Raw genomic sequence first — 19776 nt, forward strand, 5'->3', positions numbered from 1 at the left:
CTAGTTAATTTGAGAATTATATGGAAAAAACACTAAGTTATAAATACAAAAGTTAGTGTTTACTTTCAGCAAACAGTGAAGAGCAGTGAGTGTTAAGTTGGTAGAGTGTTAGTCAGTCAGTTTTCGTCCAGTATTAGTTATAACATATATTCCGTTATTGAATGAGTTATACAAAGATGAAATAGTGCAAGTAAATTTTCTTTAAATTAGTCCTACTTTTTCTTTATGCATGTTATTTGTGAAATTTATGAGGCCTACAAGTCAGAGCAGTGTAGAAGTGGAGTTAACTCCGAATTATTTTTATCATATTTAAAAGAACTCTTCAAATAAAGAATAATGTTATAACAATATTTCTACCAAAACCATATAAAACACAGGGTACTAATAATAAGTTCTTCCACTCAAATATTTTGGTTCTAAGTAACCAGAACATTCTACACTATTTGAATTAAAAATCACAGGTAAAATTGCATTTTCTCTTAGACATTGGTTGTACTGCTAATAAGCACAACTAACTTGAGTTTTGCAATAATTTTATCTTTCACTGAACATTCACTCCCTACGAAAGACTTCAATTTCAAAGTTGTGCCATATTCACTGTTCCAGGTGTTAGTGAACATGTTATTGAAAATGCCTTATCCACACAAGAGTTTCAAGTTAAGGATAGTACAAACCCCAGTAATTAAATCACAAATTATTCAATAAATTAGTATATTGGGTCAAAATACCAAAGTCTCACTTTTCTTACCCACTGATTGATACTGTAGTGTTTCACCAGATAAGTCTATTTAATAAGAGATTCGATGAGATATGGTCATCACAGAACAATTATAAATTAGTACTTGCTGAATAAGACGCTTGAGAATAAGAAAGAGACTCATCACAAAGTTTAATACAAAAATTTTTATTAACCTTAAAATAAAAACACTATAAGAGTCACTTTCTTTCAAATGTTTCTCAGCTTGATGTCAGAATCAGAATAGCATCAGAATTATCCTTCAAGCTGATCAAGTGTCAATAATTTTACCAAGTGTGACTTCACTACCATGTGGCAGGTTATAATCCTTCTCATTGGTCGGATCTTGACTTTTATGCTTTACATATGCAATCAGGAAAGAACATCTCCCTTAAGTAGCTATTTAAATAAAACCACCCAGTTATCCATAGACCATACGAATATCCCTTTCATGAACTTTGATATATAAACCAAAATAACGTGAAACTAGATCGATTTAAGGGTTCCATTTTCAACGGTTTGTGTGCTTAAATTGTGCATATTCATGACTATGAATGAAATTAGAATAAATAATAATAGTACCTCAGAAGGAAAGATTTTGTTTGTTTGTTTGTTTTTTGAATTTCACACAACGTCACTCGAGGGCTATCTGTACTAGCCGTCCCTAATTTAGCAGTGTAAGACTAGAAGGAAGGCAGCTAGTCATCACCACCCACCGCCGACTCTTGGGCTACTCTTTTACCAACGAATAGTGGGATTGACCGTCACATTATAACGTCCGCACGTCTGAAAGGGCGAGCATGTTTGGCGCGACGGGGATGCGAACCTACGACTCTCGGATTACGAGTTGCACGCATTAACACGCTTGGCCATGCCGGGCCCAGAAGGAAAGAACTCAATGATATATCCCTTTACTGTGCTGGCTAAAGATTAAAATCAGAACTAATTAAAAACAAGAAAAAATCCCAACAAGTAAATTTGTAACCTTCTGTAGCGTAATCAGTCATACTCAAAAGAAATGGTTATTTAGCTATTTTTCCAACCAACTTGTGACAGATTCATAGCACGCGAGCCTCCCTCAACATCTGAACTGCAATAATAGTGGTATTTTTTGCAGTTAATGCATAAGCATATGTTTAGCAAGCACATAGAAAGCAAGGGATGTTCATAAAGTAACAGGTTTTTTGCTGGATATGAATTAATACATTTTTGCTTATGGTTAAGTGTTAAGGAACTAATGTCCCTCCGTTGTTAGAAGATACATTTCTGCAACATGATAATTTGTGGATTTCAAATAAACAGTCTTTCCTCATTTAACATATAGTCCTTACTTAAGTACCTTAATTCGACTTCCACCTTTTTTTTCTGAACAACACAAATAAATTGTGTAAAAATTTGTAATCATATCAGCATTTTATCAGACTAGTTTGACGTAGCTCAAAGAACAATAGATGAAATGCATCGTTCATTATGATACTATGTTCAGAAATGAAATCCGATTGTTCAAGTCCTAAATACCATTAGTGTGTGTTTTGACAGCAATCTTTCGATGGCCAACGGAAAATAAATTCTGTATTTTTCCAAGCGAACGTTGTATAAATAAAACATGTAGAAGGTTGAATATCACTTTTTTTTAATAATTGGTTTGTTTTGAATTTCGCGCAAAGCTACTCGAGGGCTATCTGCGTTAACCGTCCCTAATTTAGCAGTGTAAGACTAGAGGGAAGGCAGCTAGTCATCATCACCCACCGCCAACTCTTGGGCTACTCTTTTACCAACAAATAGTGGGATTGACCGTGACATTATAAAGCCTCCAAGGCTGAAAGGGTAAGCGTGTTTTGTGTGACGGGAATTCGAACCTGCAACCCTCGGATTACGGGTCGAGTGCCTTAACCACCTGGCCATGCCGGTCATTTTTATAATAAAGAAAGGAAATATTGTATATGATACTTGTAAAGTCCTTTGCTTTCTACAACTAAGCTGTATTAATACAAGTGTTAGAGGAACAGTCAACGTTGATGGTACCAACTACTTCTTCTACATTATTTAGCAGTCATGCTGCTTGAAATGATGTAATTTGCTTTTATTACAAAACAATTTGATTTTGTAATGAAATAAATGAATTGCGAGGTGGCTTCTATGACACGATACTGATTAAAAATGAGCTAACCTATATAAAATACATTGTGGCCACTCACATTTGATTTTTCAATATCGGAAGAATCATAAAAGCCAAAATTTATTTAGCCAGATATAATGGTTTGATTAGTGCCTGTCCATTACGATTTTAATGATGGGGGGTTACAAGGGGGCCGTGAATCTTTATACGTGTTGTTAGTGCAGGTATAATAAGCCTAACATAAAAACGTAGTGTGAGATCATTTAGCCTAGTACGAAGTACATAAATGTTATCATAAAATAGTGAATGATCTTAACTTTTATTGGTTCACAAAGAAACTTATCGACGTTTGATTCCCTCGACTGTACTTTACTGCCTCCGTTGGTCAATCTTGATTACCCACAAATTTGTTTATTTCCCTTCGCTGTGAAATGTGAAGTTAGGGTATACTATGGGGTGGGGGTGATAGTACTTACCCCTTCATTTTCGACGGGTTATAACGTTAGTAAAATATATTCAGTAGTTTAATTTAGCGTCTATGCACCAGTCAGCAATGTTAATATATTGTAATACAAATTATAATACATTCATATATTTGAGCAAAAGAAAAACTGAAAGTTTACTCATGATAACCAAAATGTGAAATAAACGTCTTTTTCAATGAGTTTTGCACCTCAGCGGCCCAGCGCTAAGTCTGAAGTTTATAGCGTTAAGAACTGGGTTTCGATACCCACGGTGAGCAAAACATAGTTCATTATATGGCTTCCGCTTAACAACAAACGGACCTTATGTTTCTACAATCTTTTTAAAATAGGGAAATGTCATTTTACAGTGGTTCACATACACAAGCATAACATAACAAGCTGGCTTCACCCTATACATTAAGTTTCTTGCATACGTAACACTACATTCATTCTGTGTTTAAGTTTTTATATTGTTTTTTAACTGCAACACATTTTTGTTCATAGCCCGCGCGTTTGTTTATAGAATATCTTTTGGTTTTTACAAGTAGTTTTTCTGTAGTCTGACCTAAACTGAACATTTTGTTTCTTTTTCAGCAGACTTGGTTAATAATATAACGATTGTAGTTTGTTTTATTCATACAACGTGCTTGATATTAATTTCTCAAACTTCCTATTTTTAAATACGTCAAAGGCCCCGGCATGGCCAGCTGGGTTAAGGCACGCGACTCGTAATCTGAGGGTCGCGGATTCGAATCCCGGTCGCACCAAACATGCTCGCCCTTTCAGCCGTGGAGGCGTTATAATGTTACGAGTTGGCGGTGGGTGGCGATGACTAGCTGCCTTCCCTCTAGTCTTACACTGCTAAATTATGGACGGTTAGCGCAGATAGCCCTCGAGTAGCTTTGTGCGAAATTCAAAAACAAACAAACAATATGTCAGAACTGTCAACTCACGCGGAATTGTTCGTAAATGGCACTCTTTCTCTTCGGTGCAGTCTTGTGTTACACGAATAAATGTGCCCCGCCCAACGTTAGATATTTAGTGTTCCTGTGTATTGAACATAACTAATTTATATTCATTGGGCCCCCCACTGGCACAGCGGTATGCTTGCGGACTCCCATCGCTATAAACCGGTTTTCGATATCCGTGGTGGGCAGAACACCGATAACCCTTCGTGTAGCTTTGTACTTAATTTCAAACAAACAATTATATTCGTTAGGACTGATGTGTTTCTTCTTTTGTTGTTGTTTGTCTTTTCAGCGCAAAGTTGTTCAATAGTTCTGTCTGAATCTAACCCCGGATTTTATCGCTGTTAGTCTATGAGCCTACCAGTTACACATCTGGAGACATTAGAATTTAACCAATACTTATTATTGTTGTTACTTGAATTTCATTTTATTTAATAGATACGTTTTTTAAATTAAGGTTTTTAAAAACGTATACTTGTACTTTAAGAAACTTATTTAAGAAGTTAGTAATAACAAATTTGTAGGAACTAGCGAATAATATAGTAAAAAATTGGTTAGTAACAACAGTTCCTGTGTTAATGGTACAAATAATAAAAATAGTTGGCATACGAAAAATATATAACAAAATTTTATGAATTTTATTTAAAATTGCTTTTCACATTTTGTATTATTAATGGAACTATAAATATAATAAACTTTATCAGCGGTACTATCTCTTCCGTTAACATTATCAGCGGACACGCACACACACGGCAATGAGTTAGGTCATGTTAAGTAATGGTAGCTGTTAATTACTCGACCTGTTTGTGTTAACAAGATATTTACTAATGGCTGCTGGTTCATGACGTTCTCTAGTGAACGTTTTCGTCGTTATGTCTCACTCCAAAAGATTAACATTAACTATAACAGATTTCGTATTTCCCATGTTTTTCTTTCTTTCTTGAACTTGGAGAGTTATATATTGGTCCTATATGCCCTATTACCTCTTGTTTATTTCCAATTTAGTCCCCATTTTGATTTTAGGGTCTCGAAGGTCGTATATTACAATAAATACATATTTGGGCCTACACTTTCTTTATATCAATCCAAATGCAACTTGACGTAAATATAACCTTGCGGAAGCTCTCACATATTGGAACAGATATATTGGGATGTGCTCCTTTATTTGAAAATTAGAGGTGTCAAAGATCAAATTATTTCACAGAATTGGGGCGTGACCGTTACTACTTATGTTTTTGATCCATCTAGCTGAAATCTTCTACAAATATACCTTGCGATAACCCCCACAGGCTTAAACTGACATGTATCAGAATTGTTCCTTTCTTAAAATTTGACTGGGGGTTAGAGGTAAAAGGAAAATTCGTTATATATGCTATAGAGATTTACGAACCTCAGCACAAACACTGGCTGCTTAAGTAAACAGTAAGGTGTTAATAGTGTTTTGATCCACATGTTTTGTTTGTTTGCTTTAGAGTAAAGCCGTATTGGACTATCTGCTGTGTCCACCGCTGGAAATCAAATCATAGATTTAAATGTAAGTTCTCAGACTTACCACTTTCCAACCAAGAAACTTGTCGAAGATTAAGTAATACTTACCTAAACATCATCTGTAAAGAGTTGATCATTATGAATAACTCTACTTACGCAGAAACGGAATATCCCTTGTATTTCAAGATCACAAAACACCTTTCTCACAACAGTTTCAAGTTGGTTGAGTGTTGTTTAATCCTATGGATAATTTATGTTATAGATTAGGCTACATTCTCTGCCTTGATTACAAATATCTCAGAACCTTATGCCTTAAAATTGCTAGTTTCATCCCTACTGTACAGGACTCAAAACCTTATGCCTTAAAACTACTAGTTTCATGCCTACTCTACAGGACTCAGAACCTTATGCCTTAACACTGCTAGTTTCATCCCTACTGTACAGGACTCAGAAATTTATGCCTTAAAACTGCTAGTTTCATCCCTACTGTACAGGACTCAAAACCTTATGCCTTAAAACTGCTAGTTTCATGCCTACTCTACAGGACTCAGAACCTTATGCCTTAACACTGCTAGTTTTATCCCTACCGTACAGGGCTCAGAACGTTATGCCTTAAAACTGCTAGTTTCAACCCTACCGTACAGGACTCAGAACTTTATGCCTTAACACTGCTAGTTTCATCCCTACCGTACAGGACTCAAAACCTTATGCCTTAAAACTTCTAGTTTCATCCCTACTATACAAGACTCAGATCCTAATGCCTTAACACTGCTAGTTTCATCCCTACCGTACAGGACTCAAAACCTTATGCCTTAAAACTGCTAGTTTCATCCCTACAGTACAGGACTCAGAACCTTATGTCTTAAAACTGCTAGTTTCATCCCTACTGTACAGGACTCAGAACCTTATGCCTTAACACTGCTAGTTTCATCCTTACCGTACAGGGCTCAGAACGTTATGCCTTACAACTGCTAGTTTCAACCCTACTGTACAAGACTCAGAACCTTATGCCTTAAAACTTCTAGTTTCATTCCTACTGTACAGGACTCAAAACCTTATGCCTTAAAACTGCTAGTTTCATCGCTACTGTACAGGGCTCAGAACCTTATGCCTTAAAACTGCTAGTTTCAACCCTACCGTACAGGACTCAGAACTTTATGCCTTAAAACTGCTAGTTTCATCCCTACCGTACAGGACTCAAAACCTTATGCCTTAAGACTTCTAGTTTTATCCCTACTGTACAAGACTCAGAACCTAATGCCTTAACACTGCTAGTTTCATCCCTACCGTACAGGACTCAAAACCTTATGCCTTAACACTGCTAGTTTCATCCCTACTGTACAGGACTCAGAACCTTATGCCTTAAAACTGCTAGTTTCATCCCTACTGTACAGGACTCAGAACCTTATGCCTTAACACTGCTAGTTTCATCCATACCGTACAGGCCTCAGAACGTTATGCCTTACAACTGCTAGTTTTAACCCTACTGTACAAGACTCAGAACCTTATGCCTTAAAACTGCTAGTTTCATTCCTACTGTACAGGACTCAAAACCTTATGCCTTAAAACTGCTAGTTTCATCGCTACCGTACAGGACTCAGAACGTTATGCCTTAAAACTGCTAGTTTCAACCCCACCGTAAGGACTCAGAACTTTATGCCTTAAAATTGCTAGTTTCATCCCTACTGTACAGGACTCAGAACCTCATGCCTTAACACTGCTAGTTTCATCCCTACCATACAGGACTCAAAACCTTATGCCTTAAAACTTCTAGTTTCATCCCTACTGTACAAGACTCAGAACCTAATGCCTTAACACTGCTAGTTTCATCCCTACCGTACAGGACTCAAAACCTTATGCCTTAAAACTGCTAGTTTCATCCCTACCGTACAGGACTCAGAACCTTATGCCTTAAAACTGCTAGTTTCATCGCTACTGTACAGGGCTCAGAACCTTATGCTTTAAAACTGCTAGTTTCAACCCTACCGTACAGGACTCAGAACCTTATGCCTTAAAACTACTAGTTTCATGCCTACTCTACAGGACTCAGAACCTTATGCCTTAACACTGCTAGTTTCTTCCCTACTGTACAGGACTCAAAACCTTATGCCTTAAAACTGCTAGTTTCATGCCTACTTTACAGGACTCAGAGCCTTATGCCTTAACACTGCTAGTTTTATCCCTACCGTACAGGGCTCAGAACGTTATGCCTTAAAACTGCTAGTTTCAACCCTACCGTACAGGACTCAGAACTTTATGCCTTAAAACTGCTAGTTTCATCCCTACTGTACAGGACTCAGAACCTTATGCCTTAACACTGCTAGTTTCATCCCTACCGTACAGGACTCAAAACCTTATGCCTTAACACTGCTAGTTTCATCCCTACCGTACAGGACTCAAAACCTTATGCCTTAAAACTTCTAGTTTCAACCCTACTGTACAAGACTCAGAACCTAATGCCTTAACACTGCTAGTTTCATCCCTACCGTACAGGACTCAAAACCTTATGCCTTAAAACTGCTAGTTTCATCCCTACTGTACAGGACTCAGAACCTTATGCCTTAAAACTGCTAGTATCATCGCTACTGTACAGGGCTCAGAACCTTATGCTTTAAAACTGCTAGTTTCAACCCTACCGTACAGGACTCAGAACCTTATGCCTTAAAACTACTAGTTTCATGCCTACTCTACAGGACTCAGAACCTTATGCCTTAAAACTGCTAGTTTCATCCTTACTGTACAGGACTCAAAACCTTATGCCTTAAAACTGCTAGTTTCATCCCTACTGTACAGGACTCAGAACCTTATGCCTTAACACTGCTAGTTTCATCCCTACCGTACAGGACTCAAAACCTTATGCCTTAAAACTTCTAGTTTCATCCCTACTGTACAAGACTCAGAACCTAATGCCTTAACATTGCTAGTTTCATCCCTACCGTACAGGACTCAAAACCTTATGCCTCAAAACTGCTAGTTTCATCCCTACTGTACAGGACTCAGAACCTTATGCCTTAAAACTGCTCTTTCAGTTGATAAGTCCATGCACTTTTAAAGCAACAAAATGTTTTACAATATTCCACCCACCACGAGTATTACGTTATAGGCTTTATAGCTCACCGTTAATCCACCATGGGGTCAAAAATAAAAGTATTTTCCACACATAATTTTAAGCAGCAGTGTTATGTATATGTTATTAACTAAATTAAAACTTTTTCTCCATTAGGACTGTATAATATGATACAATGTTTTTATATCTATTTGAAACAAACTTTAGCCAAAATACAATGTTTTAATACTTTAGAAATCATACTTGTAAGATTATTATTCCAATGTTTAAGTAAAAACAAAATATTTCATATGATTACAATACTGTGAAGAAAATATTTGAACAGTTAACTTATTAGTGAACTAGTAGGACACGTCGATATTCGACAATACAAGTTTGGTATTTTATTCAGTTCTCATTCTTATTTAAGCGCACCAAATCGAACATTTAGAGACTAAAGTATGCTTTTTTTAAAAAAGTTATTTGAAAACTAAAAACCATCTCTGATAATTGTGAGGGCTTACCAAACCTTCAAAACTTCAAAGATTTTAATTGGTCATTCCTATTTATGCACCTGTTAACAGAAGGAAATCACTAAAATACTTTATATCACTTATCGTTTCAAAAGTTTGGGTTAATTATTCATGTTTATGCACTTGTTAACAAAAGTCAACAAAACATCGAATTTAGAAACAAAATTTTAAAAGTACGCTGCAAATCTATTTGAAGCGCAAATAAAAACATATTCAAACACATTTATCGCGCGTGTTTTTTCTTTAAAATATAAAAAATGTAACATTTTTATTTGCATAAAACAAGGTAAACAATACTCTGAAACTTTGCTTTTTAAAAATTAGTTTAAGCTACAGCATTGCATGAAAATTATGATATTAAAATTTTACGGAAGAAAGGACTTTTTGTTATATTTTAATAATGCGTGCATACATACATTTATAACCGTCGCTCTTGTAAGGCCTAGCAGCTAAACATGTAATTATTTTTTTGCGTATTTTGTGTTCTCTTCTTCTTCTTACCAAATGAAGAGAGAAATATTTGAACCTTTGGAGTCATAAATTGTTTACCAACAGAATGACTGTATCCTGAATAGAGTTACACTGATCTGATCGTGACAGTGTGTGCTTATGTGTTTTCTAATAGCAATGCCACATCAGGATATCTGCTGAGTCCACCGAGGGGAATCGAACCCCCTGATTTTAGCGTTGTAAATTCGTAGACTTACCTCTGTACGAACAAGGGACTGAGTGTGATAGAAAATAAATCTCAGCTAAGTGTAAACCAGACAAACAGACAATCGTTTCCTCAAATTATGCACACCAAACATGCTCGCCCTTTCAGCCGTGATAGCGTTATAATGTGACGGTCAATCCCATTATTCGTTGGTAAAAGCGTAACCCAATAGTTGGCGGTGGGTGGTGATGACTAGCTGCTTTCCCTCTAGTCTTACACTGCTAAATTAGGGACGGTTAGCGCAGATAGCCTTCGAGTAGCTCTGCGCGAAATTCAATCCAAACCACACAATTTTCTTTCTTAACAGAAATATATTTTAATATATAACAAACAATACAATTTATAATAACGGTTATTACAAACAGTTATTACAAATAATGATTTATTTACAAAAGTTTTACAAACTTACAAACAATAGTGGGTCTTCTTTTGGTCTGGAACTGAATATTTTTATTGCCGTCTCGCAATGAGCGAATTACTTCATGTTCACACGCAGGTACACTTTACTTGACGGGAAAGCTAACTATGCCTTCACACGTGAGTTTTTCCGCTGAAGTTATGCAGTGTACAAGTAGAAATACTAACGTTCAAAGTCAATTCACTGAAGTTAAACGGTTTGTAATGTTCGAACTCTATAAACGTTTCTGATCTGGAACTGAATTTTTTTATCAACGTTTCACGATGAGCGAATTAATTCTGTGTTGATACACGGAAAACCAGCTAGCTTCTTCACACGTGACTTTTTTACCTACGAAAGTATCTAATGTCTTCGTAGAAATATTAATGTTCGAAGTTAATTCCTTGAAGTTAAACGGTTTGTAACGTGCGAACTTTAGTTATAGCTTCTGAGGTTTTGTTGTGTACTAGTTGTAGCAAACCAACAATATTAAACTTTTTGCTTGCTGCAAGGGCTACTTTTTATAATCATTGGGCAAGGTTTTCGACATTTAAGTTGGCAATAACATTCGGTATCACTAGTATTTTACATATTCACACTGTACATTGTTGGTTCTTACACTTGAGAATCTTCTAAGGGTGTAGGTGGGACTTTCGCAAGATACATTTAACACTATTTGTTACGTTCACTTATAAGTATATATTTAACTAAAACACACACTGATATTAAAATAACTTCATAATAGTAAATCTGTCACTCCTCCCTCCTTAACGAATTAAAAATTGGCATTAGAAAAATTTTGAACTAAGATATTATGTATCCATTACATATATACAAATATACATATCCATTGAGAACAATATCTAAATATAATACATTGTCAAAGAATTATACAACGTCGATAATCACGGTAGTTTATAAAAAAAAAAATACAAATAACGTTTTGGCCAAAAGAAATGCCTCAATTGTTGACATATATCTGTTGACACCTCAATGACCTCCCATGGGAAGTTCATTGGCAATTTCCAATATTTCAGGCAATCCTCAGAAGTTGGCATATCTGGTGGACTCCATTTCCTCATAAGCAACCATTTATGAAAAATAACCGTTTAAAACTTTCTCCACTTCATCTTTTGAGAGTGCGTATTTAAATAGTGAAGCGATCTGTGAATCCTTTTCTTGCTCGACGATCAGATTACTTCTAGCAAACAGAACTTCATCAAGTGAACTTTCCCTATCAGTTCCAAAAAATGTCCAAGGCAAATGTTGTCCTCTGAACACATCTCTGTAATTTGTTTTTGGCTTAATTTTTTAGCCTGAACTTGAGTCATAGCACACGAAGGAAACACGTCTGGATTTTCCTCAACAACAACATCATCCGTATATGAAACAATCGGCTCACTAACCATTTTGTGTTTGGCAACAACTTCTCCCCAATACAAATCGTTTCCCAACAATTACAATACACATTAATTGGTGGAGTAGATCTTATTTCAACCACAACTGGTTCCGAAACTGATGCTAAATAAATGTCATGAAGAGAAACATTAACAAAGCCATCCTCAATACCCTGAGTAATAACAGACTCACCAGTGATAGAACTCGAATCTATAGGCAATATAACTTACTGTAACAATTACTGGGTCGCCCCAGCATCGCGTATGGGATTAGTAATGCCATTTATTAAAGACACAGAACCAACAGGCACAAAGGGTCAAAATTCCGCCCTAAGTATATCAGCCTTCATATCACAGGCTAAATCAACAACATCGAGCGATCTGTTGTAACTATGCCAATACGTGGACACGAACACATTGGATGTTGCCTTCTTTTTGTTTTTCTTTTTCAAACTCCAACAGTCGGACATAACATAACCAGACTTTTTTATAAAAATGGCAGACAGGCCTTGATGATTTTTATCCCATTCGTAATAATATTTTAAACAAGATAATATGGATTTAAAACAAAAAGAATCATTAACTTTAGTATGTTGAACAGATACAGGTGTTAACTCTCCACTTCGCAGGAATAATTTCTTTTTATGAAACTGGGTTTTTTATAATAATTGTGAAGGTTAATGGACTGAACAGATATACGTTTTGTCAAAATTTATTTTTTGAGTTAAAGTGTAATTATCAGAAAGGGCAGCTGCTTCCCGTAGTTTTTCAACTTTCTTTTCATCCAAGTAAGTCTTGAGGTCGTTACTTATACAAAGTTTTAGTCCTCAATTCGACATAATTATCTTAGTTTCTCGAAACTGTTGCCAAAATGTATAAAACTACACCATACATCAAAATAAACTTATTTTTCATCGGCGAAGTGGCCCGGCATGGCCAAGCGCGTAAGGCGTGCGACTCGTAATCTGAGGGTCGCGGGTTCGAGCCCACGTCGCGCTAAACATGCTCGCCCTCCCAGCCGTGGGGGTGTATAATGTGACGGTCAATCCCACTATTCGTTGGTAAAAGAGTAGCCCAAGAGTTGGCGGTGGGTGGTGATGACTAGCTGCCTTCCTCTAGTCTTACACTGCTAAATTAGGGACGGCTAGCACAGATAGACCTCAAGTAGCTTTGTGCGAAATTCCAAAACAAACAAACAATGATCGGCGAATTCCATATAAGCTTGAATTTCTTGCTTGTGGTAACCTCGAAACTTTGGGTGATAATCGTCTGGTACTAACTCGTAAATAGCTACTTTAACCTCATCATAATTTGTACAGTTTTCAAGAAAGAAAGAGTTGTATAAGCTTTCCGTGCTTTACCAGTTTAAACGCTTCGTAATAATAACGACAATTGTTTGGTGAACCATTTCATGGTCTGGACAACCCTCTCAAAATGTTGAGAGCATTTATCAACTTCACTTTAATTAAATTTTGGTATTTTAATATATTGATTGAGTTTAAATTGTCATTTTGCCTTCGACGATCAGAGTTAAGTCTAATTTCCATTTCTTTCAGCCTAATTTCTTTGTGGGCTTCGACATTAGTTAGTTCTTTCTCTTTTTTTTGCTTCAATATGTTTGTTTTTGAATTTCGCGCAAAGCTTCACAAGAACTACTTGCGCTAGCCGTCTCTAATTTAGTAGTATAAGACTAGAGAGAAGGCTAGTCATCACTACCTACCACCAATTTTTGAGCTACTCGAATAACGCCCTCACGGCTAATAGGGCAAGCATGTTTGGTGTGATGGGGAGTTGAACCCGCTACCTTCGGATTACGAGGCGAGCACCTTAACCACCTGGTCGTGCCAGACCTGCTTCAGTATGACCTCATTCATTTTACTTTGTTACGAGCTTGCTCAAGCTCGATTTGTTCGAGTGAGTTTGAACTTGATTTCTGACAATCTTTATCACTCAACTTTAAGAGGCTAGTGAAGACACTAGAGTATTCCCCTAATGTTTCCTTAGACTACAAATCATCATCGGCTGGTATTTCAATAATACACTTTTACAGTTCATTATTCTCATTGATTTCTTAATCTCTAATTTTAAAATTTTGGAAATTTTGAGCAATTAACTTTTGTTATATCTTTTTAGTTCTTCGAGGGAGGGTGATTCAAGAAAACCTTGGCAATCAAATATTGTTGGCACTGATAATTGTAAATCGAATTAAGATTTAAATTTGAATTTAGATCGAATTTTGTTTGTGATTCAGATCTCGGACACAAGCCCTCAATTTATTATGTTACGTAATATAATTAATCTCGGACGAGTCTCCGATTTATTATGTTACATGTTAAGATTTCAAATAATCGGAAATTTTAGCGTGAATTTAGAAATTAATAGAATGTTGATATCTATCAATTTTTGATATTTGCCAAGAAGATTTATAGATACAGTTTTCTTTTTTAACACTAATATATTTTAATACAAAGAGAACAATACAATTTATAATAACGGTTGTTACAAATAATGATTTGTATACACGCTTTAAAAACTTGCAAACAATACTGAGATTTTATTTGCTCTGAAATTGAATGATTTATCGACGGTTCACGATAAACGCATTCTGTATTGAAGGCATTCTGCCTTCCCTCTAGTCTTACACTGCTAAATTAGGGACGGCTAGCACAGATAGCCTTCGAGTAGCTTTGTGCGAAATTAAAAAAAAATAACAACAAACAATTCTCCAATTTATTAAGCTACGAACGTTACGCAGTACGATTTCAAGTAGTCGGAAATTGAATTTAGAAATTGATTGAATGTTGATATTTATCAGAATTGTGATATTTTCCAACAAGATTGATACATGCAGTTTTCTTTCTTTACACAAATATGTTTTAATATACAAACAACAATACAATTCATAACAACGGTTATTACGAAAAATTATTAGAAGTAATAATTTATTTACAAATGTTTTACAAACCCACAAACATTACTGAGTTTTCTATCTAGTCTGGAAGTGAATGCTTTATCGACGGTTCATGAGGAACAAACTACTTTTATGCTGATACACAGATACACTTCACATGACAGGAATATGAGCTTGCTCTATTCTTCACACATGTTTTTCCACGCGAAGATATTTAATGTCCGAGTGAAAATACGAATGTCCGAAGTTAATTCACTGAAGTTTGTAATGTTCGAAATCTATAAATATTCCTGGTCAAATATCTGTAGATTTTCTGTTAAAAAGCGTTTGTTACAATCATAGCTTCCGAGGCTTATAGTGTACCAACTCTAAGAAACCACAATATTATTACAACTGTCTCTTGGCGCGTCGATTTATAAAACTTAAGGCGAGGTTCTAGAAAGTTCAATTGGCAACAATACTGGTAATAACTATTATTTTACATACATCGTGCACTGTTGATTCTTACATTGGAGAATCTTCTACAAATTTACAGAAGAGATGGAACTTTCACAATACACATATGTATTTCTAAATATATATTAAAGTGAAGCACACATAGACAATAAAACAAATGTATAACAGTATATCTGTTACAGTACAAACAAACATTGACAAAATTAGTAACAGCTGATGACCTAAATATAGTATTTACATTTTACATTTTTTTCAGGTTTGGTTTCAAAACCGACGTTCGAAAGAAAGGAGGATGAGACAACTGAACAATGCAGGGGCTCGCCGACATTGTTTTCGCGGGGCAAGGCGCGCTATGAGATCTCTACGTTCAGGACTTAACTCCGACAGAGATGGTAACTTCGAGATGATGGCGTGCCCTAACTCTAGCCAAGGATCTTTCTCTGGTAAGTGGTGACATTTTTCAAATTTCGTAGATTCACATACCTACTTCCACAAGTTTGCTTTATCTGTATATTTCAGGTTCACTATTCATGTGGTAAAAAACAAAATTAAATTATGAACAGTAATAAAGGAGCAAGGGGAATGTGGGTGTAAAATGCTGTTGACATTTGCTATGTATTGACCGATAAATCAATTAGTAGTTTGTTTAACACAAATATGACAGGAAATAATAATATTGAATAAGTAGAACGAAAGTATCATCAAAGAATATAAATACAGAAATAATGATGTATGGTATCACGACCCAACTTATTTTAATACTGTTCTATTTTAATAAGACAAATGTATAATCTGGAGAGATATAAGACTGGGTTGCTGCTTAGAATCTCTTTCTGGACTTCTTTCAAGTTCTTGACTGACCCACACCACCAAATCTCCTCTATAAACTAAGTCAGTCGCTATCAAACAAATTCGAATAACAAAGCTTTATTCTTCTTGTGGCTATCAGTCTTTCGAGGTCAAATTACTGGTCAGTGAGGTCCAATTGACCAATCAGAAAATAGAAACACCTTGAATATGCAGCAACAAGAGGTGTGGCACAATAAAGATCATGGTTTCTTCTGGATAACAGTGGACTTTAATTTAAAAAGTTTGCTCTTATTAATAGTATTATCTATGATATCTCTAGATATTCTCTGAACTTGTAAATCAGCTATTACATACATATTGTTATAAAAAGAAATTCACTGCGATCCATCCCTACATTTCTAGTGCTCTTAAGTTCCTGGTAGTATTTTTAAAAAGATACTATTATTAATAGAATTTCTGCTTATATAAATTACTTGTTTGCTCTCTCATTCGTTTAAAACACAGGTCAACAAAACGTATTAAAACATAAATAAAGTTGAAATTTTCTTTGCGATAAATTTAATTTGTATGTTTACCATATTGAGCAAAGTGAACTTATTCCAAACCTTTAACTTGTTCCCCAACGGTTCTGTCACAAGCGTAAGTGTTTATAACGCTAGAATCCGTCAGGCTATCTGTACTGTGCTTACTATGAGTATCAAAGCCCAGTTTTTGGTGTTATAAATCCCAATGATTAATACTGGTACATTGGGAGCTTTTAAAAACAGCAATATGTATATCGTGAATGTACTGGGATCTAAGAGAATAAGAGAAAGTGAACTACACCTCTTGAAACATGCATCCGATAATATATACGTTGATATTTGTATTCTCTTATACCAGTCAAAAAACCTCTACAGATTTGATAATAATCAGTGATGTCGAGAAAATCCACTCGTAGAGAAAAAATATAAATGTAAAAACGGCTTGTTTGGGTTGAGAAAATTTTTTACGTAGAGAAGCGAGCAACGTTTCGACCTTCTTCGGTCATCGTCAGGTTCACGAAGAAAGGAAGTGGTAACTGACTGGAAGCTGACCACATGTTTGAAAGGGGTTGTGTAAGTGAGTATAGGAATGTAGAGGGCGTGCTTAGATGTTTGACTGTATTTATTAATATAGGTATAAAGGTGTTCCTTTGTATTGGTTTATATTGGGCTTGATTTGTTGTATAAGTAAGGCTTCTTTAATTTTGTGTTTGTTTATGTTTGTTTCTTTATTTAGTATTTGAGTGTTATTAGATTCAAAGCACATAAAAAGTCATCTTCACACGTTTTCGAACACTGCAAGTCAAATAAACACAACATAACCGTAGATAACACTCAAATACTAAATAAAGAAACAAACATAAACAAACGCAAAATGAAAGAAGCCTTACTTATACAACAACTCAAGCCCAAAATAAACTAATACAAAGGAACACCTTTATACCTATATTAAAAATAATATAATAAATAATAATAATAAAATAAATAATATAAAATTATATTACCTTTATACCTATATTAAAAATAATATAATAAATAATAATAATAAAATAAATAATATAAAATTATATTACCTTTATACCTATATTAAAAATAATATAATAAATAATAATAATAAAATAAATAATATAAAATTGTATATTCAACATCTAAGCCCGCCCTCTACATTCCGACACTCATTACACAACCCCTTTCAAACATGTGGTCAGCTTCCGATCATTCACCTCTTCCTTTCTTCGTGAACCTGACGATGACCGAAGAAGATTGTTCGCTTCTCTACGTAAACAATTTTCTCAACCCAAACGAGCCGTTTTTACATATATATATTTTCTCTACAGATTTGATTTAAATTAGCAAAGTTTATTATTATTAATTGTATAACTTTGATAACCATTGATTATTAAGGATATTTCGCAATATTTCCTGTTGGATTTCATTAATATCTGACTAAAATAAAAATAATTTGATTATCTGACCCATGCTACCGTTTTTCAATTCTTACCATTTACTCAAGCTCCTATTCTCCAAGTATAATCTTACTGAAACTCAGTGACATCACAAATAAAATTGTGTTGTAACGATTTAAAAACAAACAAACATAATTTAAGATACTTTTTTTGTAATTCATAAATTAATAAACATATATTTCTGATGCAAGAACAAGAGGATAGGTACACAGTACACTAAGAGTGACAGTGCTGAAATGTAGTGTTAAATATCGCTGTTCATATACAGATATGTATTGAAATTAAAAGCAAATATCCAGACGACAAAGGCCTCTCGTTTATGTATAAAATCCTTCCGTTAGTTTGGACACATCTTTGTAAACCAGCTAAACCTTTCTTTCCCAACAATAAAAGTAGATACAAATATTACTGATATGCTTTTACCATACCAGATGATTGCCAGTAATTATACATATATTTTTCTTCACAACTGTGGGCATACAGTTCTAGATCTGACTCACGTCACAATCGGAAAGATCTGAATTTAACGCGTATTTCTTCAGTATGATGTCGTATCATTTCACATAATTACAATCACCTGCGAAATAAAACTTTTCATCAGACATATTCCTTTGAGCAGCTCTATAATATTTCATTGTATTTCTAAAAACATTTAGTATTTGTGTACTTATGACAAAGCTACTGAGGCTAATTGTTGCCGTCCTGAATTTGGAACTACTGAGCAGAGGAAAGATAGACAGTTACTGCTCACCATCCATAATAAGGGATTATCTCTCACACCCACAGTTTAAAGTGTGAGAAGTATTGTGTAGTAACGCACGGATTCGAATGCGGTTCACAAGTTCTGAGATTCACAGCTGTACGAAAGTCCCAACCTACGACCTTTTGAAAATCAAAATGAATGGATTACATAAATTATATTGTCTGAAACTCTAAAAGTTTTTTGTGCAATTCCAGTTACCCTTTCTCACTTTGATGTGAAATAGCTCAGCTCACTTTGATAAATAACCCAAGGAATTCTGTTTATGTGATCAAAAGATAGACTCGATTCTAGTATAAGGAATTCAAGTGTTTTAAGGTACCGTGCACAAGTTTCATCTTTTAATGAAATGAACAGAAACTTGATTCGCATAAGGTTTTCTTAACACTTTATAAGACACTAAGTTTTGTTCAGAAACTTTCATTAGACAATTGGTTGTCCATGCTGGGCTGCGTTTCGAGAGTCCAAGGTTTGTGGTAACGATAACATTTATAATTCTCGCGCTTTCGGCCGCGAGTGCGCTATAAGAAAAAAACTTATCTCGATATTTGTTTCAAAGCCGAACAAAGTTCATAGGGTGATGGGTGCTACTAAATTGACGTCCTTTCAACTATAGGGAGAGTTACATCCGAACTTTAAAGTTTCACAACCGGCCGTTTAGGCAACTGATGAAAATTCCAATATACCGTATTATATGTTTACAATAATGTTGTTTGTTATTTCCGTTGTACAGAACGATTAACAGAAGTGTCGTTCGGTACTTTATTACACATCAGATATAAACTAATTTTGTTAATTTTTAAAGGTACACAATAATATCACTTCTATAATTGATGCTACATAGGAAATTACTGTTTTATAAGTGCTAAGAATGTACGTATGTAAAGTATTTTGCAGATAAAAAAGAGTGTAGTTTATTTCTAAAGTCAACAACAATACTGACTTTAAAATGTGTAACAATTATCCAAAACGACCCACATTCCCAC

At 35.1% G+C, this 19776-nt stretch overlaps 1 protein-coding gene across 1 annotated transcript in view; it reads left to right on the plus strand.

Moving 5' to 3' along the window:
• Positions 1 to 19776, plus strand: part of LOC143239445 (LIM/homeobox protein Lhx1-like) — a 95415-nt gene that overhangs the window by 55073 nt on the left and 20566 nt on the right. The window contains exon 4 of the mRNA XM_076480507.1: positions 15487 to 15673. Coding sequence (XP_076336622.1) covers positions 15487 to 15673 — 187 coding nt within the window. The remainder of the gene's footprint in view (positions 1 to 15486; positions 15674 to 19776) is intronic.

This window comes from Tachypleus tridentatus, chromosome 13 (assembly GCF_004210375.1).
Source record: "Tachypleus tridentatus isolate NWPU-2018 chromosome 13, ASM421037v1, whole genome shotgun sequence".
In the NCBI taxonomy this organism is placed as follows: domain Eukaryota; kingdom Metazoa; phylum Arthropoda; class Merostomata; order Xiphosura; family Limulidae; genus Tachypleus; species Tachypleus tridentatus.